The 26106-nt window shown below is 39.5% G+C and overlaps 1 protein-coding gene across 6 annotated transcripts; it reads right to left on the reverse strand.

Moving 5' to 3' along the window:
• Positions 1-560: 560 nt before the first annotated feature.
• Positions 561-25924, reverse strand: VIPAS39 (VPS33B interacting protein, apical-basolateral polarity regulator, spe-39 homolog). 6 transcript variants are annotated; one of them, XM_063290167.1, is made up of 22 exons: positions 25770-25924; positions 24749-25050; positions 24357-24416; positions 23117-23209; positions 20489-20585; positions 18154-18300; positions 17227-17265; positions 16048-16112; positions 14996-15052; positions 12886-12978; positions 11184-11217; positions 9624-9726; positions 9513-9540; positions 9210-9283; positions 8397-8472; positions 7397-7531; positions 6938-6979; positions 5850-5939; positions 5387-5473; positions 4949-5038; positions 3964-4068; positions 561-1374 (listed from the first exon to the last, which is right to left on the reverse strand). In XM_063290167.1, the coding sequence occupies exons 2-22, from the start codon at positions 24809-24811 to the stop codon at positions 1354-1356; spliced, it is 1599 nt and encodes a 532-aa protein (XP_063146237.1). In that variant the 5' UTR covers positions 24812-25050; positions 25770-25924; the 3' UTR covers positions 561-1353. The 6 variants fall into 6 exon arrangements, with proteins under 6 accessions (XP_063146237.1, XP_063146238.1, XP_063146236.1 ...); XM_063290168.1 differs by lacking the exon at positions 25770-25924 and having other exon boundaries at positions 561-1371; positions 24749-25320; XM_063290166.1 differs by lacking the exon at positions 25770-25924 and having other exon boundaries at positions 24749-25318.
• Positions 25925-26106: the final 182 nt, after the last annotated feature.

Genomic DNA, 26106 nt, shown 5'->3' on the forward strand with positions numbered 1-26106 from the left:
CATGACTGCTCTAAAAATCTGGAAGGATTGGTGATTTCCTGCAGCAACTTTAAGAGGAAGGGGCAGATACTGCGGGGAAGAGAGAAGAAACCTTGATTTCTGCTGTCACAGTTTTTATCCTTGAAGTAACTGCATGATGCCCTGTGATACATATCATATTGACTACAAGAAAGCTGTGGAACTTTAAACTGAAGAAAAAACCTGATTGGGAATAGAATGGCATGATTAAGTTTACAATATGCCCTATCATCTTTTGCGGTTTCATATGAGCACTGTGGTTTTTAAAGCAGTTTATAGCTTAATGTAGTGTGTGAATTCAGCCAATTGTAATTTAACTCAACATTCATAGTGAGATCATCAGTGGTATTATTATTATTAATTTATCTTCTATCCTATCTTTATTTTTATAAATAACATTTAGATGCCACTGAGTGTCTAATCCTCAGCTGAGACAATGTATGAACCCAGTCTCAGTTTATAAAGGTTATATAACCTTTGGAAAACACCAGCTATTCTGGTCTTGCTCATCTTTATAGCCAAACAGGTAGAGAAACCACATATAAAGGAGATAAAGCTTTATTTACAGATGTGGAAAGTGAAGGATAACGTGAAGCCTAGAAAGAGGATGTAGATTTGTTAACAAACCTTGAAGCATAACTACCAAGGGAAAAGTGTTTTCATTAGACCTTGAGAGAAAATATAATTTGATTTGTTCAGCACACCCTATAGCAAAATTGGTAGTTTCAATCTAGAACTGAACTCACGTTCTCATTGGCTGAAAAGCCATGAAGTTAACACTCCAAGATCTGAAGAGGGGAATGTAAGTAGGCTTATCCTTAAGAATCTTATGCAGCATTTCCCAAGTAGTTATCCTGGTTAATTAGTAACGGACACAAAAATAATGTTCGGAAGAGAGTTTTAATCCCATTAAGAACAACAGTCTCACCCCGTAGGTTTGGATGAGGGGAAAGAACTGGCAGCAATTATTATACAGTAGATATTTTTTTTCCTATGGAAAGCTGTCCTGATCATTTCAGATGACTAGACAGTGAACAGAAGTGGAAGCATTAAGTTCTTGACTCAGATATGCTTCCCTTTGTGTAATGTTGTTTTATTCCTCATATGTTTATACTTGAAGTTCAGCTTTTCAGATTTGTGGCCCATTGCCTAAATCTCTCTTTTGGCCAACTCAATACCTAAGATGTCTCTTTCAGTGAAGGCTTCAGAGGCAGCATCCAGAGGCAACAGGCAAGCTAGACAATGGACTGAAATCAATGCAGAACTGGCTTGGCAACCTTCCTCTTTGACCTCATTGGGCCAAAATGAAACGCTTCCAAAAGAAGGGAGTATCTCTCAGTTCTTCCACCGGATCTGCTGAAAGAAAAGCAGAATTGGATATGGTTGATATAAAATATAATCACATCTCCAGGCTCTCTGAGTAAATAACTAGTAAATCTCTAGTCACTGAAACCAATGGAAGCAGAGGAACTTATAAATGAGTTATGAGAATAGATAAAATAGGTTTTATTTCTGGTCAAAATGAGAAAAGGCTACTGAAACTAAATGATCCACTGACATGGCCTAAACTAACACAGCAATATTGGTTTAAAGCCAATTAAAAAAAGAGAAAAGTTACCAGCTTTGTTTCACTCTCACAAGCTGGATAAAGTGGAATAAACAATCAGCAACACATTTGCGTAAAACATGGCTCAGAAGTTGTTTAATTCCATCTATTTCCTGGAGATAAGTATTTAAGCTGCTGATAAGTCTTTTAAAGATATATTTCTACATACTAAGCTGGAAAACATAATTCTTAACGTTCTTGACATTTGGCCCCATAAAGAAAATTGAATCTGAGAGGTAGAATCAGATTCTCAGTAATGGTGGATGATGTTAAATCCTTTTTCATTTTACTTGACAAAAAACAAAATTGTCTGGCATGATAACAGGATAAAGGTACACTGACAGCTTCATATCATGTTTTCATTACTTCTTAACCTAGTTTAAGAGAGTGGCTGCCTTTATTTTCTGGTCTATGACCTTGATATTGAGGTAAAAAATTCAAAGGCAGGTGGGTGGTGCTTGCTACTTGTGGTAAACTGAAGAGAAAAAAAAAAGACAACAGTCTTCTGAAAAAGCTAGCAACTGATCTTCCCAATCACTTTTGATAATCTATAAGGCTTCACAATTCTCTTTCTGTGATCTCAACAGGAACCTATAATAAGAAGGGGAGCAGATATCAAGATACGGATACAAACTTCAGTAGCTAACCTCTGTCATCATTTAATGACACCAGAATGGCAAAGAAAATATGTAAGGAAACAAGGGGGCCAAAAGGTAGAGAAACAAGATGTTCTCATTTCTTAGTGTTTATCAACCGCAGCAACAGGGGTGGGGGAAATACCAAACTTACATTATATTGCCAATTGAGGTATGTATGGCACTATTCAGTACTGGATTTTTGATAAAATGACTGAAATTATTTAATTTTGTTCCACTCTGATACTTAGAACAAATTCTGAGATCAAAAGTCTTTAATTTTACTGCATGTCTTTTGTGCCACACTGATGGATACTAGGTTCTAGTAAAAAGCAAAATTAATCTAGCAAATCTAAAGCATGCCTATCCTTGCATTACAGAATGCCACTCGGTGCCTGGGTCACACACAACACATAGCTACAGTGTGTTTTGTTTGTTTTCAGTTTAGCATGTTATGTAAACTTACTGATTACGGTTTGGTGTGATATATGAATTAAGTCACTATGGCCCATTTTGCAAGCAATAGTTTTTCTAAAAAGTGACTTAGCCAATGAAAAATATTGCAATTTTTTTGAAGAACTATGTAAAAAGACAGTAAGACTGCACCTTTATCCAACTGTACCTACAAAGTCATAAATCACTATTTATTTATTTGAATGCATTAGCTGCCCAACTCCAATGGATTCTTTTATTTTTATGTTTAGTAAGGAATGCTATATACATTAGTTGCAAGTACAACTAGATATACTTTTATTTGTAAACAAAAAGTTACCTGAGTTACATTAATAGTACCATGCACTTAAAAGACTAAACGGAGAACCTTTAAACTCAGCATGAATACACCCAATGCTACAACCCGAAGCACAGTAATTCAGAACTCGAAGAGCTTACTTCTACATTAATAGCTAAGTTCAAGTACTTATTGTCAAGAGACCATGTTTTCCAAGCTGTACAGTATGGCTGTGAAAGCTAGATGATTAGAAAGGTTGAGTGAAGTAAATAGATGCCTTTGAACTGTGAGGCTGGAGAAAATATTTGAGAATACCTTGGACTTCAAGGAAAAACAAATTATTCAATATGATTAAAAAACAAACATATCACTGGAAGCATAAATAAAACTTACATACTTTGTATACATAATGCAGAAGCAAGAACCTTTAGAGAAAACCCCTGATGCCTGGAAAAATTTAAGGCAAGAGGAAAAAGAGGCAGGCAGAAGACAAGATATTGCAAGCAGAAGCAATTACTGACTAATGGTTACACACTGGGTTGTGAAGAGTCAGAAGCTATTGAACATATGAACAACAAAAGTTCAGTTGCAAGAATTTGGGGGTGATCATTGTGTTTTGCCACTGGCCTACCCATATAAAACACCATGAGAAATCTCTAGCATGAAAATCTAACGTGGTTCCAACAGGCCAATCCACCTGACCTTGAATAATGTCCTTCCCACTCTCCCACCCTCCATGTTTGCATGTGCTCCAGCTTGACTAGCTGAAAGCAGAGCTGTCTTGGGTTTTGAACAACTAGCACAATAGCCTCCTTTGGAGCAGGAGAGCTAGTGCGTTTTTGCTTAATTAGCTAGTGGACTCATTGAAGCACAGGCATTCTGGACATGTTATTCTTCAGGAAGTTGGGTTTTTTTAAATTCCCTTTTTATCTGCGCTTTAGTAAGTTCATGTACTGTAATGTGTTCTTTCTTACTGGGTTACTGAGGACATCATCAATCTTCTCCTCTGCTGGAGAACCCCGTTCAACTTTACATCTGTATGCCATCAGCTGCTGACGATCCTTCAAGTCTTTGTATGTCTGGTAAACACCAAAAAGAGAAGCCAACTAAAACGAAACGACTATTTTTATCAACATCCTTAAAATCACAGTGATCTAGACCATTATCACCCATTCCTTCTCAATAGCTGTTCTGAAAATGCTGCTGCTTCTTCCATGGGCTAATGCCAGACTTAAAGGCTGCCCAGCAAAGAATCAGGACTTTCCGTCAACCTTTTTGGGTGCAGAAGCAGTCAGCACATTCTATTACAGGTAGTCCTCACTTAATGACTGGAACTGGAAAATTGGTTAAGCAGTGCAGTCATTAAATGAGTTACCACATGACTGGACCCGATTTTAAGACCATTTTTACGACAGTTGTTAAGCAAATCATGGGTCATTAAGCAAATCGCCACCATTGTTAAGCGAATCCAGGTTCCACAATGGATGTTTTTGCTGGAAACTGGCAAAAAAGGTCACATACTGCAATCACGTGACCACAAAATGCTGCAACTGGTCATAAATGTGAGCCTGCTGCCAAGTGCCCGAACTGTGATCATGTGACTGTGGGGGTGGTGCGATGGATGGAGCCCAAACTTGTACTGGAAGCCACATCTTTCTCAGCAGGGTCAAACATAATCTGCTGATAGTGATCTGCTAAAGCTGCACTCAAAGGTGCAGCAAGCTGCTCTGGGATCTCTCTAAACATAACTATCCTAGAAGCAATTTAAATAACGTTATAAGGGGATTGAAGGAGGCAGCAGCTCTGAAATACAAGCTATCGCAAACTGCCAATGATAGTTCTTCACGTATTTTAGGAATAATTTAGGAATTTTTGGCTAACAAATTAACCCTTGGCTTCTCTGCCTATGCCACAATTTCCACAATTTCTGGGAAATGGCTTTTAGCAGGGAAGACATACATCTATAACAACATCATGGCACTTGTATTTCAAAGCAAGATTCAACTTTGTCTCAATATCTTCTACTAAACGCACATACTCCTGCAGGACCTGTAGAAAGAAGACAGAAAATATCAGCAAAGTATTTATAATCCCTTGTTCATCTCTCCTAAGTTATTTCTACATCAGCTTCCCCCTGCAATAATTTTATTTTACCCCAAATTATATTTCTACACCAACTATTTTCCAAAAGGCAGGTGGTCGACTCAACAATCAAAGGTCTACTAAAACAAACAATGCATACAGAACGAGAGAAATATCCCTTCTACTTTTCCATGTACAATGAATAAAAATAGATTTGGGAGGTGGGCACATGAAGACTTTTCAAGGTGGAGGCAATGGCCTGTTGACCAGTGGACTACTTCCAGAGGCAGACTACTGGACAGCTTGCTCACTCACCTGCACTGGGGCATTGTTCCGCTGCAAGATCTCCACCACCCGATGGAAACCAATAGGAGCTCTTTTTTTTGTATAGCCTAACCAATTCTGAAATCACAAATGGAAAAAAGAAATTAGCACCAGACCTTGTGACAGCCTGGGGATGAGATGCACTGCTAAACATCACTTAGGAGCAGGCAATAGATTTTCTTCAATAGTTCCTCCTCTTTTTGCTTATGTCCAAAAGGAAGAGGCATTCTTTCTTGGACAAAGTTGCTGTTCTTTTTTGATGTAATTTACATATATGATACATTAGCAAATTCAAAGATAATAATTGGAACAAGCTTCTTCCTATAAATGAACTAATCCATAAAACATCGTATAAGGGCAGGTAGATTAGCACATCAATGGCATAAAAAATCATTATGCCAAGCAGTATTACTCAGGCATACCCATGAGTCAGTGAAGATCAACAGGGACTCACCTTTGTTGTGAACAAAGCATCCACATCATGCCAAGCTCGGAGTTTGGCACGAGCAGCCAGAGCTGTTAGCACATACTGTTTGTCTGGAATCTGTAAGGTAAAGAAATGGAAATCCTAGAAACGGGTTGACAGAGCTAGATCGTGATCCAGTGTGAAGGTGATAGATTAGGATTCAGAAGATCTAGGTTCAAATCCCTCAAGTTATGGAAGCTCACTGGATGATTTGAGGCTAATCATTCTTTCCCCTTCCTAAAAGGCTGTTGTTGTGGGGAACAACTAGAGGAGGAAATACTTTGTATAATGCCTTAACCTCTTGGAGGAAACCAAAAATAAAAACAAAAACAGTTAAATTGTGGACCTTTAGTCATGTGTTGGTTGCTGAGATTCTTGTAAGGGAAGTTAGTTACATGGGCCTAGGTCTGATCTAGCAAAGCTTTCCTTATGTCTTATCCAACAACACATTATCTGGATGATTTCACTAATTATTTTTATTGCTTTCTTTGTTTCATAGTTTTTTTCTACATAACAGTAAATCATGTGATGATCATGATAACAAAAAAATAATAAAAAATGATAAACAAAAACAGTAACACACGCAAGAAGTCAGCCTACCTCCGAATTAAAACATACCACACATTAGTCAATACTAATTGAATACCAATTCAATAATTCTTGCAGAATTCTGCATGTGAAATGGGGATAATGTAGCTGTCGGTAATTGAAATCTATATCCCTGAACCATAGTGCAACAGAATGAATTCCACTCAATATTAGGCTAAATTGACCATGTCCCCAAACCCTTAGACACTCTTGTGCAGTGCACTAAAGAAAAGATGAGGAGCAAGTGAATGAACTTAAGCTTGTTTCTTATACTACTATGGCTGTGAATTCAGCCTCTTAAGATCAGTGCAATGAACTTTCCCCAATTAAGCTGGTATAACTAAATTTTGTCACACTTCATGGTTTTAACAGCACAATCCCTTGAATGCCGTCATTCCAAAACATATATTCTCTGCATACATTTCTAGGAGCATTGATCTCTTCTAGAAGGTAGAAATGTATGCTTGGCAACCTACCAGTTTCCTTACCTTGAAAGTTTTCTTCAAGTTTGCTGGACTACTGAATGTCCCCTAGAAGGGGGAGACATTGAAACTTTTATTAAAATCTTTTAACCAAGGAGTAAAAGTTGGTAACAAATAATATATATACAGATTACACATTTTAAAAATTTCTCCCCAAACATGAACTAAATCATTTTTATATATAAACCATTTTAAACATATATATTATGCTTAAAAACACTCCAATGTTTAACATCCAAGGGGAGCCCTATCTAAGTTAGCTGCACTGAGGATAATAGTATTTCTACCCTTAGTATTCTCAAAAACTCTGCAGTATTTGAAGAGCGTATTGTCTATCTGAAGGCCATACAATATTTCAGATGCCCACTTGCATATGGTGGTGATGCGTGGCTTCTCCTTTGTTCTGAAAAGACACCATGCTTCACCGATTAATGCAGATATCCCCATTGCTACTGCTATCCTAACCTCAGTCTCTGTGTAATGGTAGAAGCAGGAGTAGAAAAGCGTAGTGACCAATGGCATGTTTAGAATGGAAGCTTTTCGAGGGTATTTTCGAAAGATTTCTGTCTGTCCAGATGACTCTAAAGGTTTGTCATTTGCCTGGAAAAAATCAGAACAAGAAATAGGTTGCATCAAAACAATACTTTTTAAAAAGTTCCAAAGACAATCAGGGTTAAATCCCAACGAGTAGGTTGCAATCATGTGTATATTTACACAGAGGTATGGCCTATGTTCGGTGGTGCTCTCTCCTAGAGAAGTATGGACAGAGTTGTGGTCTTCATGAGCTTGGTCCAGCCATCACCTCATAGCTTAACTTACCTCAAATCACACTGAGTTTTATTTATTTATTTATTATTCAAATTTCTAATACTGCCCATCTCCACGCAAAAAGGGGGACTCTGGGCAGTTTACAATAAAATTATCCTTTAAAAGCCTCAACACATAAAATTACAAAATCAACGTCCACAGTACTAAAATATTAAATACAAATATAAAATCCAAGTGGGAAGATTTCCATTCGGTAGGGAGAACTCTATGTCACCAGCGACCCCCAGGAAGAGCTACTGAAATATCTGTATCCCAGCTTTCTTTCTCTGAGATTGCATGGCAGTAATTATGCAAGCCCAGGAAAAGACATACCTTCTTTAAGGAGTTGCCAACTGACTTGTCAAATAGTCCCTCGGCATCTGCCATGGTGGCTCCATTATGGCAGGCATGAGCATTTTTTTCCTAGCTTTGGGGCTATACCCTTCCTTTGTTCCATGTCTACAAGGCTTAAGGTACCTGTTTTGTTCCTTAACACCCCTCCAACCAAAATGTAAAAAGAGGATTTAACATTTTGGCCCTATCTACTTTTATTTTCAGTCCAGATAAAAAAGTTTGGTGTTACAACAAGCAGGTCAAAACCACAAAGACTGGAATAATTGTCACTCCCATGTGCCCAATGGCAGATCTGGGACCTTACCTCAATGATGATCTGCCTTTCCAGGAGTGTATAATGATCCTGAACATGAGCAGCATCCTCTGATGAAAAGGGCAACCTAGATTGGGGAAGTGAGGGGGGGCGGGTTCACTTTTGCATTCTTCTTCTGTACAGAATGCAATCTTATCTATTCAAAAGCAAGTTCAGTGAGACAGCCATCTCCAACTGGGTATCCCACAAGTTCAGTTAACGAAGAATAATTCCGGGCTAATGATCTTTACAAGCTATTCACTGAATACAAAAAGAGCCATGTGGGATCAGACCAAAGGCATGCCATACATTCTGCTTGCCAAAATGGTCAGCTAGACATCCACAAAAAGCTCACACAAGCAAGCCCTTAAGCAAATGATAATTAGACATTACAATGCATTTGAACTTGGTAATGTTTAGGCTGGGTTGCAAGAGATGCTGCAACCTCCTCTCAATTAATTTGTCTCTTTAAAAGCCTTTTCACGTGTTGGCTAGCAAAACATTTTGAGGCAGTGATTTCCGTTCCTACAGCTGAACTGTGTTCTAACTGAAAGAGTACTCTTGTTGGTCCTAAATTTCCTGGTATGGCCTTGTTATTACAACAGCAGGGAAAAATGTCTCCCAAACCACTTTCTCTACACAGTGCATAACTCCATATAACTATGATGTTTTTTCCTTATTTGCCTTTTCTTCTCCCCAAAGAAAAGCCTCTTCCTTACTGCTCTCTATTTTGTGGGGAACAATAAGGCTTCCTTTCCATTAATACTGCAACTACTTCACCTCTAAGGCTTGTTCCCCTTTCATTTCTGCATAACGTACACTTACCCAATGCAACTTTTCAGAAACTCTTTTCTTTTCTCGGCATCCGAGATAGTTAGATGCTCCCGGTACTGGGTCAGCTGGAGATGGTAGAAACAGACACAACAGGCTCAGGAGGAGTACAGATTAAATATTCAATCAAGGCTGGGTAGGCCTGGCCCCATCTAATCCAACTTATTCCCTCCAGAGGTATCGGGAGTATAATTGCCATTTTTCCCAACTGAGGGTAAGTCCTGTGTGGCTTGCCTTCCATTCCCAAAATATTGTTTCCTCCCACTAAAAAAGAGTGTAGGCAACATGGATACTCACTGCAACCTCCTCAGTCCTGTCCAGGAATCTAAAGAGGAAAAACAAGTATCAGACCTATTCAACTTCCTGCTCAGGCCTTAGTTTTGGCTGTATGCTCACAAGGGCTTTTACCTTAACAGGTCTAGGAGAAGCTTTTGGTCCGCAGTTTCCTTGAGAAAATGTATTAAATGGCGCAAGGCAACTTGCCGCATCTCCAGCTCTCTGAACAGGATCTCTAGTTGTAAAGAGAAAGCCTGAGTTATCCCCTCACTCTTTCCTTTGCTTAAGCATTTCACTTCTGTTAGCCATCCTGGAAAGAGAGGATGGGAGGGTAGTCCTATACATCTGGAGGGCACCAAGTTGGGACAGGTCAGTTACTACATGGTCTCATTCAACTAACTAAGGGGTGAAAGGATTACCTTGGATATGTCAATACACCGCATGTAGCTAATTAGTGGGATGGAGGCAACAGAATGTTGGCTTGCAAGGGAATCTCTAAATCAGAAATTCCACCTTGCAAAATTGGGCTTTTGTCGTATTGTAGCATACTGCTAAAATATGAAAAAAACCTGACCAGTACTATCCTTATTATTAGAAGGGAATGCTGCACTGCTACAACTAAGGCTGGTAATCTACTCTATGCCTTCTCCATCTTTCTAAGAGGAAAATAAACTATAATCTTCCCAAAACTACTTTCACTAGCTTTGTTCACATAACATACTTGAGTCAAAGGAGAGAGGGTTCGCATGCCATGCAATACTGGAATTATTTATTTATTTATTTATCCAATTTGTCCCCGCCCATCTCCTCCGATTGGGGGACTCTGGGCAGTTTACAACAATCAATTAAAACAACAATCATAAATATACAATATAAAAATACAATAATAAATAATATAAATAAAAGTAAAGTTAAAAAGTCCAAGTGGTGAAAGAATCTAAAAAACATACTAGAATTAGAGATTAATTTTAGCTCAAAACAACATTGTGGTTCAATCTCTTAGTTCAGGGCTAAATTAATTCCCCTGGTCAGCTGTGCTGTCCAAACAGGACAAGCACCATTTCAATAGCTGACAGACTGAGAGAGGATAGCCCAGTTTTATATGTGATAGAAAATATAGTTTATGCACTGCAGGAGTATTATCAAGATGCCCTTTACAGTTAGCCAACATATGGTTACAAGGATGGTACAACACTTTGGATTCACTTATAAAAAAGGTGCTCTATATAGGATGTAACGTATAGCATGATATCATCTATGGCAGTGTTTTTCAAACTTGCCAACTTTAAGATGTGTGGACTTCAACTTCCAGAATTCCTCAGCCATCATGCCAGCTGAGGAATTCTGGGAGTTGAAGTCCACACATCTTAAGGTTGCCAAGTTTGAAAAAAAAAAACTGATCTATGGTGATGAATGAGAACTGACCTCTATGCTCAGCAAATCCAACTATAACCATTTCCTGCAACAACGTTTTCCCCCACTATATATAAAGGTACTACCATCTAATTCATGAGGATATAAAATCAGGCTTAGCACAGATAATATGCTGAGACAAAATTTTCATGGCCTAAAATGACTGTCTTGAAAAGCACAAGGGATCTGTCAGCCTGACTTGTATGAGAACAATTAGGCTAGACATACTTTACATGAACAAATTTATAAATCTGACTGGGAATCCTGGACAATACATACCTTTCTTTAAGGTTCTTTTCAGAAAAATTAGTATCTGCAGGAAAACAGACAAAGCAAGGGTCCATTGTATCCTCCATTCATCTACAATTGATTGATTGATTGATCGTTATCTCACCTTTATTTGTACAACTGCTAAGTGAGATCAATATAGATTTAGAGCAAAATGTCATCAGTATGCTGATGACACTCAACTTTATTTCTCTTTTCATCAGATTCAAGTAAGGCACTGGAAGTGATGAATTAGTACCTGGCCATGGTATTCAACAAGGGCCAAAAAACTGAAGCTCAGTCCTGACAAGCATTGGTGCTTTCAGTGGATAATTCATGTATTGATGTGAGTGGAGTTTAGCCTCTTCTAAACAGGATTGCATTCTCCCCTATAGGATCAAGTTTGTCCTTCTGGATCCACCTCTGACATTAGATACACAAGTTGCTTCTGTGGTACAAAGCAGCTTTAATGCCCCCCTTGGATGCACTCCTTCTTTACTTCTGTTTTTTTAAAAATCTTTTAAAAGTATTTTAATTAACAAAATTAAACGGAAAACTAGTAAATGCAAAATGCCAATCTCAAACAATCTTTGTTTTCAAGAAGGCTTCTGGGCCCTGGATATACCCTAGAGGCATTGAGAAAATAAAAAAGGTAGTGGTCAATAGTCAACAGTTTGTTTGGAAATATGCTCACTTGCCTACAACTAACAAAACAAAAATAGAAGCTGAAGTGGGTGGGGAAACGACAAAAGACTAGAAAATGTGATGGGGAGCACATATAACCTCTTGTTTAGCGACCACATTCCGTTCCAATTAGTTGGTTAAGTGAAATAGTCTCTAAGACACATGACTGAGAGAGAAAGATACTGTGAAGATCACTGGTTGCTGCCATCTCATTCAGATAAAGTTCTCTCGTACAGTGTCCTGTGCCTGACCCACTTTTTTCCCTTTTTTTTGGCTCCTTGCAGGGTGGAGAGATTGCTTAAACAAGCTACCTCTTCCGGAGCAGCTTTTCTTCACGGTGCAGCTAGTCCCTAAAAAGTGCTAAGGGCAAGTTAACAAGCTCAGCTGGTGACCTTAATTAGTTGATTAGAACCCTCCAGCTTGCTACTGTCTGAAACTGACCAGACCTTAATCAATTTCACACTGAAGACTTTGTTGTCAGGTGGATGAAATATGTAAATGTGTGCATTGGTTGGAAAATGAATTTTTCATTACTGTTTATTACCATATTTGTGAATGGTTGCTAACCAAGGTAGTTGCTAAATGAGGAGTGGCTGTAGTTCTGCCTTTTTATAACTGGCCACACTCGCATTGGCAACTATTTTGTAAGAGTGTCCTATAGCATCCTCCCCAAATTCCAGAAGTGCTCACTATTTCAAAAACACTGGGGACCCCTGCTTGCATGATATTTGGATTTTTGAACATTTTTAAAAAATTAGAAAATATTTAAGGGGTCTTACAAGATTCATTCACTCTTCATTTCTTGGAGGCAAGGGTAGCTGAACCTTGCCTTCCAAAATGTTTTCTAGCAGCAAAAACAAAAACAAAAAGGTTGATTTCCTCATTCAGAAGATTCCAGGAATTTAGGGCAATAATTTATGAAAAAATTAATATAAAGGTAATCACATTCTCATACACAACACAGAAATGGAAGTTAATTGGATCAGACTGAGCTGCAGCCCCCCCCCACCCCGATCGCAGCAGGACTCACAGCTGTAATAACATTCCCATCATGCAATGCAACAGCTTCATCCAGCAGCAGCAACTTGTCCTGCAAGGAATGGAACCTTTCCAAGGAGCACACCTAGAGTAGGATGAGATTCATAAGCAAAAGAATAACAGAAAGGTGCTGGTGGGGTGTTCGTAACATATTCTTTGAGATGGAACAACAGCTGGCTGGTTGATTATGTGAGCAATTCCAGAGACAGCTAGTGGAAGTGATTGTTTTCAGGAGACAGCTTTAGTCTAATTACAAGCCCCAGGAACCTCAGCCACTGAGAAAAATAGTTTGCCATTTAGTACTGTGCCTCTGGGTTTGCATCATCAAGTGCTACCCATTGTAGTAGGAATCCTCTTTCTAGCATTTTTAAGAAAATCTTGAAATCATTCTAACCCAACTGCAAGTGCCAAGTGTCAAGGCAGAGCTCCAGTCATAACTCCGAAGATTTGTAAGGATTCTGTTTGGTAAATCCATCATGTAGTAGGTAGAAAGTGAGGGGCTGGAGGTTCCTCTTATAGTTCTTTGGCAATCCTTCCTCAAGTAATCCCATTTATTTCCTAATCTCCATAGCAAGGGAAAAGCTGAGCAACACCTTCCACTTTGAGGATCATAATTTAAACAGCTGCCTAACAACTAAGGGTAGTTCAGAGGCATTAAAGGCATGCAAATGTGTTTGATATATCCACTCAGCAGCTCTAAAGCAACTGGTTGTGGATCATCTCTGTATCTACTAAAAATCACTTGTTTTCCCTTTAGTTATCAATGGCCGGTGTTCTCAAGAGCTAAAACCAAATCTATGGAATCTTCTTTTACTCTGAAGTTGGCAGGCATAATGTATAATCCCATGTAAGTGGGATTATGGCAGTGGGCAGCATCTGATGATAGGCTTGCTAGTCCTATGATAATCTCCCACTGGTCCTCACGAGGAGGACTTCATTCCCCTTTGCACAATAAGATGTCATAGGCGTCTTTCCAGCAGAAAAGGAAACTACCAACAGCCATATTGCCATGTGACTATGCAAAAGTAGTGTGAAAAACCCTTCCAAATATACATAAAAATAATAGGTTCAAAAGTAGGAATGAAGAAAATATGTTCTGATTTCTGTACAGGCAGTCCTTGACTTATGATGGCAACTGGGACCAGAACTTCCATTGCTGAGCAATGCAGTCATAAAGCGCAACCACATCATTTAGTGACAGCAATCCCTGCAGTCCTGGTTGCCATCGTTAACCAAATCCCATGGTCTTTAGGTGAGGCAACTTCCTGCTGGCTTCCCAAACCAAGTCAATGGGGAAGCCGGCAGGAAGTTGCAAGTCTCAGGTGGCTTGCAAGCAGGGTGGCAAGCAGGTAAGTGGATGCTGCCAGGTTGGGGAGGGCATGAGGGGGTGCGCAAGGAAGCACAGCGAGGCTCAGGGAGGGTGCATGGGGTGTGCAAGGGTGCAGGGGAAACACAGCGAGGGTCAGAAAGGGTGCGCGAGGGTGCGTGGGAGGTGCGGTGAAGGTTGGGGAGGGCGTGCGGAGGTGCGAGGGAAGCGCAGCAAGGCTCGAGGAGGATGTGGGGGTTGGGCAAGGGTGTGAGCGAGGTGTGGTGAGGGTTGGGGAGGGTGTGCAAGGGAAGCAGAGTGAGGGTTGGGGAGGGTGTGTGAGGGTGCATGGGGGTGCACAAGTGGCGTGGGAGGCGCAGCGGCTTGGGGAGGCTGCAAGGGGGCGTGTGAGTGGCCAACACAGTGCAAGTGCAGAGGGACTGGAAGAGGATGCATGGGTGGGGGAGTCTTATCCCAGAGACTTGAGACCTTTCCTGCTGGCTTCCTATTGACTTTCTGGGGAAGCTGGCAGGGAAGGCTGCAAATGGTGATCACATGATCATGGGGCACTGCAAGCAGTCGTAAGTGTGAGCCAGTTGCCAAGCGCCCAGATCACGATCACGTGACCATGGGGGTGCTGAGACGACCAATTCTGAGGACTGGTCATAACCACCATTTATTCAGTGCTGTCGTAATTTTGAACAGTCACTGAATGAATGGCCATAGGTCGAGGACTACCTGTAGTTTCCAAACTTTCTGAAACACAAGATGAGCTCATCCCATTTCCACTTCCTACCTTGCCTCTCTGCAGCCGTCTTACTGTATCAATAGGACTCCAATCAGAATTGTAATCCTGAAAGTAAAAAGAAAACAAAAACCACTGTTAAATACCTTAAGAGTTTTGAAAGATCCAGTTATGATTTGTGATTGAGATACTGTATATGGGGAGAGAGAAGTAACATTGATGGCAACATACCAGACTACTCTCAGGGGACGTAGAAACTAATCCAGGAATACAACATAATGGCAGATAGGACTCTTGGTTTGTATCCAAACCTAAGTTTTAATTTGTGGCTAGTTAAACTGCTAGAAGAGCTAGGGTATGTTTTGCCTGCAGGAGAGAAGACACAGGAGAGATTTGATAACAGTCTTCAGCTATCTGAAGGACTGTCATATAAAGGAGGGGGTGACCTTGTTCTCTTTTGCCTTGGATGACAGGACTAGAACCAATCTACAGGGTGGTAGATTCAGGGTAGATATTAGGAATAAGTTTCTGAAGATAAGAGCTTTCAACCAGTTGAATAAGTTATCTCATGAAATGGCATGTCCTTCACTGGAGGTTTTCAAACAGAGGTGGTATAGCCACTGGCTTTAGCTGATCCTGCAACAAGAAGTAGTTTGAACCAGATGACCACTAAAGCTTTCTATGATTCCATGATCTAATCTCTCCTCCTTTCTCTTCAGACCATTAAGGGGAAAAAAACTGTTTTAAAATATGGGACCTGCTGCTAAAGCAATACATTTGCACTGTGAGCAAACCACACTATGGATATTGTGTTGTAAACTTCTAATTTCCTTGCCTAGACTTATAGCACAATTATACCGTATGCATAGCGTATGATAGTAATCCTCCATGTAGTCTCAAGGAGTGTGATCAATTACTCAAGTGTAAAACCCTAAACTATAAATACAAGAAATCACTTCAATAAATAATGCAATGAGCATTCAACAAATACTGTAGCCTTGGACAAAAAGAGGAAATGTGAGTTTTTACAATTAGGATAGGGTTTAGTCATCTAGCTCTAAACAACTTTCATCCTTCATTCAGACTCCAATAAATATACTAACCTTATAATCTGCTTTTGGTCTGCGTAATTCTGGAGCATAATTTTTAAATCCTGTGTCTGTAAGAGCTGAAAAAGGAAGGACAGATCTTTTTAACTTTCTGAATAAGTTCCCATCTTTCCATGCTGTTTTACCTATCATATGGCTCATAGTCACTAAATCTGATACAGCACCAAAATAACAATAACAGTTAAAGCAAGGAACAATAAGAATCAACAAAAGTAAGGGTCTGAAGGCACAAATACATCTATTTCTTTCTAAAGACCAAAAGGAAGCAAACCATGCCAATTTCAAGGTACTGTCTATCAGAACCCAAAGACTATCCTGGTCCTTGTCTAATTATTAGGACTTCTGCTTTAAAATATCTCGCTGAAACTTTCAAATGCCAATTCCTTCTTCATCCCAGCTGGCATTTCAAAAATCTTTGAAGACCTGGGTATTTCTTCAGGCATGGGATCTGGAGGTTGGAAAAGCCCATCAGTGTGATTTTTTGAGATAACTGTTGTTACATGGATTTGATTAAACTGTCCTTGGGCACCATTATATTCTTATTGTATTGGTTTGTTATTTTTTGTTTTATTTTTGTTCAGTTGGTTTTTAATCTCCTGTTCACCACCCAGAGTTGCAACTGGCAATATGGAAGGCTATAAAAATCAGTATTATAAATAAATAAACAAAAAAATAAATAAATCTGTATCTGCTTTGCAGTGACATTTGAAGTTGGTTGCTTCATTTGGGTACATTATAAGGAATGGGCTGCAATCCTGCCATATGGAATGATACAAATACTCCTCTCTGCAGAGACAGTCCTGTTTCTTTCTCCAGCCTCAGCACAGAACAGGGGCTGCAACTCTAGTTGCTATATCCTGGCTTCCTGTCTCTTCCTAATGGCAGGGCCAGACCAAACACTACATCCTGAACTCAAAAGAGGGCAGCTTGCTCTCATAACCATTTGAGACCTTTTCCTTGGGGAGTAAACTCTGGAAGAGTGAAAGGACAAAGACTGTAAGGAAAGACCAGAGAGGAGAAACTTGTAGTAAACAAGATGTGAGCTCATATATACATTTTCCAATGCAATCTGCATGGTTAGTCATATAGAAAAGATGGTACTATTTTCTCCAATGGTATATGAGAAGCAACCTTCCCTTTTATCAAGCTTAGGACAAAATTCAATATTCTTACCATCTGAAAGCGACTGAAAGCTCCCATGTTTGTTTCTTCCTAAAAGAAAAGCACAAATATGAAAGGCAGAAATAAAGTTATTATTTCCTCTCACTAGAAGCCTATTATAGGGACGCGGTGGCGCTGCGGGTTAAACCGCTGAGCTGTCGATCGGAAGGTCGGCGGTTCGAAACCGCGCGGCGGGGTGAGCTCCCGTTGTTAATCCCAGCTCCTGCTCACCTAGCAGTTCGAAAACATGCAAATGTGAGTAGATCAATAGGTACCGCTTCGGCGGGAAGGTAACGGCGTTCCGAGTCGTCATGCTGGCCACATGACCCGGAAGTGTCTATGACAACGCCGGCTCCAAGGCTTAGAAACGGAGATGAGCACCGCCCCCTAGAGTCGGACACGACTGGACTTTACGTCAAGGGAAACCTTTACCTTTACCTTTTAGAAGCCTATTAGGTCATTAACTATAAAACAATGCCAAGCAGCATGAATTAAGACATACAATTGCACAACATCTGTGAACATCTCATTTAACAATGTCCAGAACAAGGGCTGAAGACTGGAAAAATGGTAGATTTTTTTTCCTTTCTCAAGAACCAATCTTTGCCTATGCTGCATCTATCCTGTTGTCAAAACTGTTAATTCAACTGGACATATAAAGAGAAGGAAATAAATATAGTATTTCACTCTGAGAGCATAAAAACACTGACCTCTTGCACAATGAGATACTAGGTAACAAGGGTGTGGGGCACACAGGAGATGTTACCTTGCACAGACTTGCTATCAAAATTGACAAGCAAGTGCTATAATGACACTCTGCCAATCACAAGATGGTGAGGAGCCAGAGATGAAGTCCTTTGCAGACAGGCCTAAAAATGCAATCCTTATGCTTCTGGGGGTAGCTCTGTTGAACAAGTACCTCCATAATGATTATCCCACCTTTAAAAAAGCTGCTCAGTGAGTAAGAAGAGGATTGCTTGGGTATAGCCGCATGGGAAGAGCCCTTTTGCTGACTAAGATCCCTCCCTTCAGAGGTACTGCTGCTACTGCTGCTGGAGGCAGTCTCTTTGATTGACCACGAAATGCCTATGAAAAGAGAGAGAGAGAGAGATCTGGAAAATGTGTATCATTCTTTAGCAAAGAAAAATGTTTTTAATTTGAACTACTGGTGATCATTATTTGGGGCCCAATTATTGTGCTTCTGCTTATTAGATAGTTGTTTCCTATAAGATACATAACCTTAACCTAAACTGTTGTTTTAAGAATAGTCTCTGAAAGCATTCATACATCTAAAAATCAACCAGTGTCCCCAGCCTGGTGCTCTCCAGGTACTTTGACCTATTAACTCTCACTATGCCCAATCAGCATGATCTTTAGCGATCCTAATTAGGAATGATGGGAGCTACAACATCAAATAAATGTGGAAGGTGTCAGAGTGAAGATGACAAAGCACGATGGTACTAGTTATTTATCTCTGTCAACAAATTCTAGATCCACAGAATAACATGGTAACATAAGAAGGACTGCAAGAGTCTGCTGCTGAAACAGTTTATTATTCTTAATTTGTATAAGTCCGCCTCCCCCGATTTTGCAACCTTTTAGTGTGCTGGAATACAACTCCCATGTTCACACTGAAAAGGGGCCAGATTAGAGGCTACCTTACAATAAGAAACTCTAATGCTTAATTGGAAACCTACTTCCCAAATGTCTCACTGGGCACCAAAGTTTTATGATATTTTTAATTTGTCTTTGCCCTTCATGAAGACATAATTACTATAAAAAATTAGTGGAAACGTCATCATTAACTCCACAGAAATTATTTGTATTAACTTAGGAAGCAGCCTCCTTATAAAATTCTTTACAAACACAGGCAAGATCAAAGAAAAGTGATTTCACATAATGGAGCACAGAAGAAGCTATCAAGCCATCTTGCATAGCTATCCCCACCCAGGTTAGCAGAAAGCAAGAGAAAACTAATATCCTTTTCCTCTGATGGCCAAACTGACCAAGAGTCAAGCAGCAACAATAATACAATACTTTTATTATGACCAGCTAAGATTTACTGTATGTACCTTTCAGGATTTCCTTTGAAGATTTTTTTAGCCATTCTATTGTTTTATAGCAAGATTTACAAAAACAAAACAAAACAAAACAAAATAAAAAGTGTACAAAAGTATAAAATATAGACAACGAAAGAAACTATGAAATACTAGAGATAATGAATAAACTACAAAAAACCTAAACAGAAGAAAAAATAAAGAAAAAAACCAGAAAAAATTAAAAAGTACAAATACCAAATATCTAAAATTATATATTTAACATGTAGAAATCAATGGTTTCCAAAATACCTTATAAAACTATATTATCAAACAGAAAAGGATTAAAAATACCTAAAAATGCTATTCTATTGTTGTAAAATATCATGAAAGCTATACCAAACAAGAACAAGTTTCATTTTCTGGTTAGTTGAAAATATTCCCTTTTCCAAAACAGATAAATTACCCATTTCCCAAAAATGTCTGGAATAATATCAGTTTGCCAATTTCCCACTATAATTCTTTTTTATAATGATTCTTTTTACAACTCAGTCAGATTGCAAAATTTTGGGATACAACTTAGCATGAAATTAACATCATTGACATTTAGGGATTTCCCCATAAATCTACTTATGAATATTTATATTTTATTTATTTGCCATATTTCTTTACCACCCGAATTGTATCATAACGACTCTGGGTGGTTATTCCAAAAGGGAGCCAGTAATTCATAAAACCAGCTCATATGGGTCAGTGAGCCCTCAATTTTTTTATATCTCCAACAAAGAAAATCTGATATCCAGTATAACATTTGTAGAATCCAATAAACTCAAAATATAATTTTTTGATGAATCAATTTTAGTCTCAAATCTGCCAATACCAATTTAACATTCTTAAGGACTTGCAAGCATTAATGTGGCATTATTAGATATTCCAATTCTTTAGTTCATAATTGATAAGGGATTTCCTTTGAAATTATTGGAGAGGCTATTGTTTACATTCAATTACTTGTTTTTAATACTCTTTCCCTACTGAAAAAGGAAATTAGGACAGGGGAAATTCAAGCAGCAAAGCAGGCAGGCGCCATTAGACTTTGCCACCACATAAACTTTAAACATGGGTCTTCTTCAAGGATGCATTTAGGGATGCAGTACTGACTGACAGCTGTAACATCAACCCAGGTACATAGACCTATGCTTTCAAAGGAATTCTCCCAAATCAAGCACTACTGCACTTACTGCCCACAGGTTCCCCACTCCAGCTGAACCTTTCAAGGTCATCGTCATCATCTACAATATTTGGAAGGCTACTGACTGTTCGCTTGGACTCCTTCAACTAGGAATAAAACCAAAGTTAGAATGAGGTCTTGATTTCTTCAGAAAAATATATTTTTTCCTAAATGGCACATGTCTATTCTTACATACAAAAAAACGGTCCAAGATGACATCCTCAGTTATTCCAAGTATGTGAGTCAGAAGCCATCTACACATACTAGATGCAAATGGGATAAAATACCAATAAAACTAATGCCAATTTTGAAAAACTCACAACATCTTTCCTTAAATTCTATTATATTTTATTTGGCATCCATATTGCATAAACGTGAAATTAACTATTTATATATTTTGGGTCCTTTCAAGTCAGTCTTTACTCCTGACAACTACTGGGATAAGTCCATGCAATTTTCTTGGCAACAATTTTGGAAGTGGTTTGCCCTTGCCTTATTCCTAGGGCTGAGAGAAAGTAACTGGCCCAAGGTCAGACAGCTGGCTTTATACCTAAGGTGGGACTAAAACTCATGATTTCCTGGTTTCCAGCCTGGTGCCTTTAACCACTAGACCAAATGTGTTCAAAAGAACTTTAGTATTACAGAAAAATTCAGACATACTAACTCTATACATATTTGTGTCATATTTATTGGCATCATCTTTATACCTTAGTTCAAGAAACCATTTTGCTCTTGAAAAACTATATAACAATGACTTGGAAGCAAGCAGGAATTATAAAACAGCTCTAAAAGACTGTGGAGAGGTCAAAATCTAATAATATATGTATTTCCTTCATTGATTGAATTAAAAGGGGTTTGTCCTATAAAGCTATTAGAACTTCCCTGGATGCCAACTCACATGCCGGAATTGTCCTGAAGTCCTTTTCGTTTCCCAGAATCAGAACATTTATCTCCTCCTCCATCCTGAATACAACCTCAGGGATGCTGGGCTATTGGACTCTATGCTCTGACTAGAGTTTGAGCATTTAACATTCAGTCTTGTTTTTTTGTCTTATGTGGGATCACTGTATTTGTAAGATAGCTCGTCTCTTAAGACAAACCCTGGATTAACTTAGATATGCAGTCCCTATTGGCTTGGGCTACAACTGTTGTCCTCAACAATATAAATATCAGTTCTGTCAGAACTCCATAAGATATATCATCAATCAGCTACTCCTAAATTTCTTGAAATTTGCACTGCATTATGAATTATAATTAAACCTGAGAAATCTGAGCATAACTTGTCCTCAAAGCATTTTTTTTCCAGTTACCTACGATTAAGTTGAACAAAGACCACTATGTTCTCCTTCCTTAGAATAACCACTGCTTTCCTTTTCTTACATCAGGCTGCTTTAAAGTGTCCTGTGGCTTTACGCATTCTGAAGCACCTCTTCTGAATCATTTTCAAAACTTGCAAAGCCTTACTAACTAGGGGTTAGGGCTGATAGAACTGGAGCAGTACCATACACTGCCGCAGGGTTAACAAACTTCTAAACTGGTGGTCCTGTTGTTCTGAGCCCATAGGAGTCTCACCCAGGATCCTCCTCCATCACTGGCAGTAAGAACATGTTTAGGCAATATAGCTAGGGTTCCTACACTCAATCCTCACTTTTCTGAAGAGGAAGGCAAAGTCTCAGCAAAGCTAGTTTCCTAGGAGCCAGATTTTAAAGATGCTCTTTTATTGAAGCATCATCAAGCACTGTCTCCTGGCATAGAACTATTTCAAGATACTCCTTGGGCTCAGTTTATTTATTTATTTATTCAATTTACATGGCCACTCATCTCAAACCAGTGACTCCCCCACCCCCTTTAAAGAGCTGGTATCATAAGTAAGCTAGTTTCCTTTATAATATGTATGTGTGTGTTTAAAATAAACCCCGCAACTTTTCACTTCAAGAATAGTTTGAGCTTTTCCTCAACCATGAGCCTACACACCACATAGCACTAACTTGTCACTGTTGAGACACCAAATTAAAATGTACTCTCTGTGCATCACATCTTTGTAAAGATTCATTCATTCCCACATGCTCATCTGCACACAGTAACCTCTAACTTCAATGAACTCATAGGGGAGACATATACCTGTTGGATGTGAATGCCCATTAAATGATGAATCAGATTTAGTCACTGTGTAAAATGGCAAATGGATTTGCCTGTTGATCCAAAGTCCCTCAACTGAGGTCCAGTAAATCATGGGTTTACTGTACATATTCAGACAAATACTTTCACTTGGAATAGAAGTCTAAAACTATGGGGAAACTAACTCATTTGCATGTATATATTCACAAATCGTAAGAAATAAAAACTACTTCTTGATGAAGAATGAGCAAGCTCAGTTCTACACCATGTATCACATAAATTATACACATTCAATCAGATGTGATTAACAGCTCTTTCAGTCTATAACAAAACCTGCAAACCTCCAAGTTGTGGAATTTATTTTGAACACACACACACCACACACCCCTAATTCCTCTGAAGCAGAGCTACCAACAAATATAAAGGCTAATTCTATACGTAGATATCTGCTTTCTGTAGCAATTCAGGCAAGGGCATGAAAATGCACTGTTTTCAACATTTTTCAGGATAGGAACTGTACCTGAAGCAGCTCATCATCTTCATCATCAAAAGTAAAGGCCTTACATTTGGAACTGTTCCAATATTCTTCCTCATCAACCTTTACCTTGTTCATCTGGAAAATATATATTTAATATATATTTTAATTGCAAATATATTTCCTTTACTCAATTCAGAAACAATCTGTGATCAACTGAGTAACTGCTGCATATAAATATACATTTCTTGTGCACATTCAGAGTACAGTATGTAATCCATTATTTATTATAGCCAAAACTTCAGAAAGGGATTTGTATGCCAAATATTCCCAAAACTACAATGCGTAGCCACTGAAAGAAATGTATCAATCTAACAAGCACCCATGAATAACATACTACGAGACAGGCCCAAGAAAAAAAAAGTGACAGAATGCCAAAATAAAAACAAATCAGAACTATCAAAAATATGACATTCCTCAAAATACTTTAATATTTCCATTTTTAACAAAGATATGGAAGGTTTCAGTGAAACATGGCTCAATTGAAATGTATTAATAAATCTGATTCCATCTATTCAGAATTAAAACAGGTTTTTCTTCTCATGCTATAGGAGTTCGACTTGCATCAAGGCTAAAATGACTGAATTTTTACCTATTGTTACTGTTGTGAACAGTCAACTTTGGTAAACATGTTATCTGAGCATATAAGAACAGAATGATAGTTTGTACATCAGAACATACAGTTGAGGACCTTTTATGTGACAATATAGCTATTAAATTGGTGCCACACATTTTCTTCATGATTTTTTTAAAAGATTCAATGGATTTGTACCACAGTAGTTATCAGTGACAAATGTACTCATTCTCTGAATGATATTGGCTAGTAAGTGACCTCTATATTACTGGGCTATTTACTGCTGTATGGACCTATAAACCATAAATAAGTGTAGAAAAAATTAGCATCACATACAATTTTACAGGGCTTGTTCTTTTGAAGATTTAGTTATCAATCTGAAGCCAGTTATCTGCACACAGAAATTGACTAAAAACAATATACTGTCCTCAGGTATATCTAATCCATTTGCACAAGTTCAACAATGATCATTTCATACATATATATATACACACATGGCACTTGTCTATGCCTGTGATGAATGGGACAAAAAATGCACTTCCAGGAAATATTTCACTCTAAATGTAAGGAGTACTAATATTCTGCACCACAGCCAAAACACGGCTGCAAACAAATTTGTACTAGAGTTATTTCTGACTTCAATCCATTCACCTTTTCCTTATCAGGATCCTGGAGGGAAGGCCCCACCTTTCCTTTCATCTTCATCCTCAGCTGTAATTATATTTTGATAACATAGGGGAAAAAACACATTTGCATTTGCCGGGATTTTTTTCCTTTCCCCTCTGCCTGTCCCAAGCTTAAATTGCCGTCTCCACGGGGGAAAGGGCCCAGGTCCGTCCAAGAGGCTGCACCGCTCACCTGCGCGAACTACAAGGGATGATCCGTGGGGCAGCTACCTCCCGTCTGGAATCCGGCCCAACCAGCGGCAGCCTCTACCCTTCTCGACCCTAAACAGATGGGGAGGAAGCGGTACGCCCCCAACCTAGGAAGAGATGCCGCCCCAGATGCCCCCTCCCCCAGAAGTAACAAGCGGACCCAGATACCCTCAAAAGAGCAGGCCAGATCACGAGAAACGAGAACGAGCGACTGGCCAAGTTTCCGATCATGCGGGGTCGCGCTCCATGCTCAGTAGCGAACTCGCCCTCTTCCCGGCGGAGCGACTCGGCTGGGTCCCCCGCTCTCGGATACCGCCGTAGCCAGGGAGAGGAGGATGCCTCCGAAAAGCATCACGGGAGTAGTATTTTCCAAGCTGTTGCCTCGCCTTTGACATATCAAGATGTATTGCTGCTTAGAAAACTACAAATCCCGGCACGTCCTCACATCTTGATTTCCCGGGGCGAAATGCCTTAAAAATCGAAACAGAAGTTGAAAAATAACTTCCAAGAAACCATACTTCCTTTTCCGCTTCCTGGTTTACTTCACTTTCATAACTACGGGAGCACAGAGGAGTCAACATTCTTCCACTGCGCAGCGCTCGTCTTAAAGGTGCACTATAAATATTGTAGCTAAAATAGAAGCATCCCGGATCGAGATAGTCACGAACGGCGGAATCTTACACAGCTGGGTCCGTGGAGATACAGCAAGGGCAGAACTACTGATAATGATGAAGTATATGCACAAAGGGCTTAACTTTGCGTAAAAACTGAACTTTGCGCCTTTGAATGAATGGCTATACAATACTTTAATACGCTTGGGTCAAAACCCATACATAAAATAGATCCACAAAAATTAATATACGTACTAGAACTTCGACAAGCGTGTACTTTAGGATGGTCCCACCGGGTGTATCACATTTACGAGAGTCCTTTATGCTAAAAAGCAGGACGTTGCAACCAGGTGCGTCACCTTTAAGTTTCTGTTAGCCAAAGAATAATACATGTGAAAGTCGTCTAGGTGGCCGTGCATTTTCGCTGTTAGCTGCCTTGGAACAGAACTGGCATCGGAAAATCATTTTCTTTCCATAATGTCTCACTTACAGGCTGCCTTTCAAGAGGCCTAATACGCTATCCCGCATCTTTGTTTTTGGTCGCGGGACCGAAGGCAACTGCTGTGGTAGAGACTCACCAGACTTTTCTTTCAGCTTAGCGTTTTTCGGAAATCCGCTCGGGTCGACCAGGTGCTGCCACCCGACCCGGCTGAGCAGCCCGAAAAGACTGAAAGAAACGGTCCTCACGCCAGCTGTCAGTTCAAGGGAGCGGAGTTTTCACCACAGAGAAACCCCAGTCGAATGGCACTCGGGGACCCGAGCACCCGGCGCATAACCTTCCGGGACCCTTTCTGTGGGCCTGCCTTTCCTTCGGATCGCCCTGCAGCTCCAACGCCGCGCCCCATTCCGTGGCGGCGCCCGTTCTCCCCCACGCCCGGCCTCCGCTTCTATGGCATTTCGGAGGGAGGGAACGAG

The sequence above is a fragment of the Candoia aspera genome, chromosome 1 (genome assembly GCF_035149785.1).
Source record: "Candoia aspera isolate rCanAsp1 chromosome 1, rCanAsp1.hap2, whole genome shotgun sequence".
NCBI lineage: Eukaryota > Metazoa > Chordata > Lepidosauria > Squamata > Boidae > Candoia > Candoia aspera.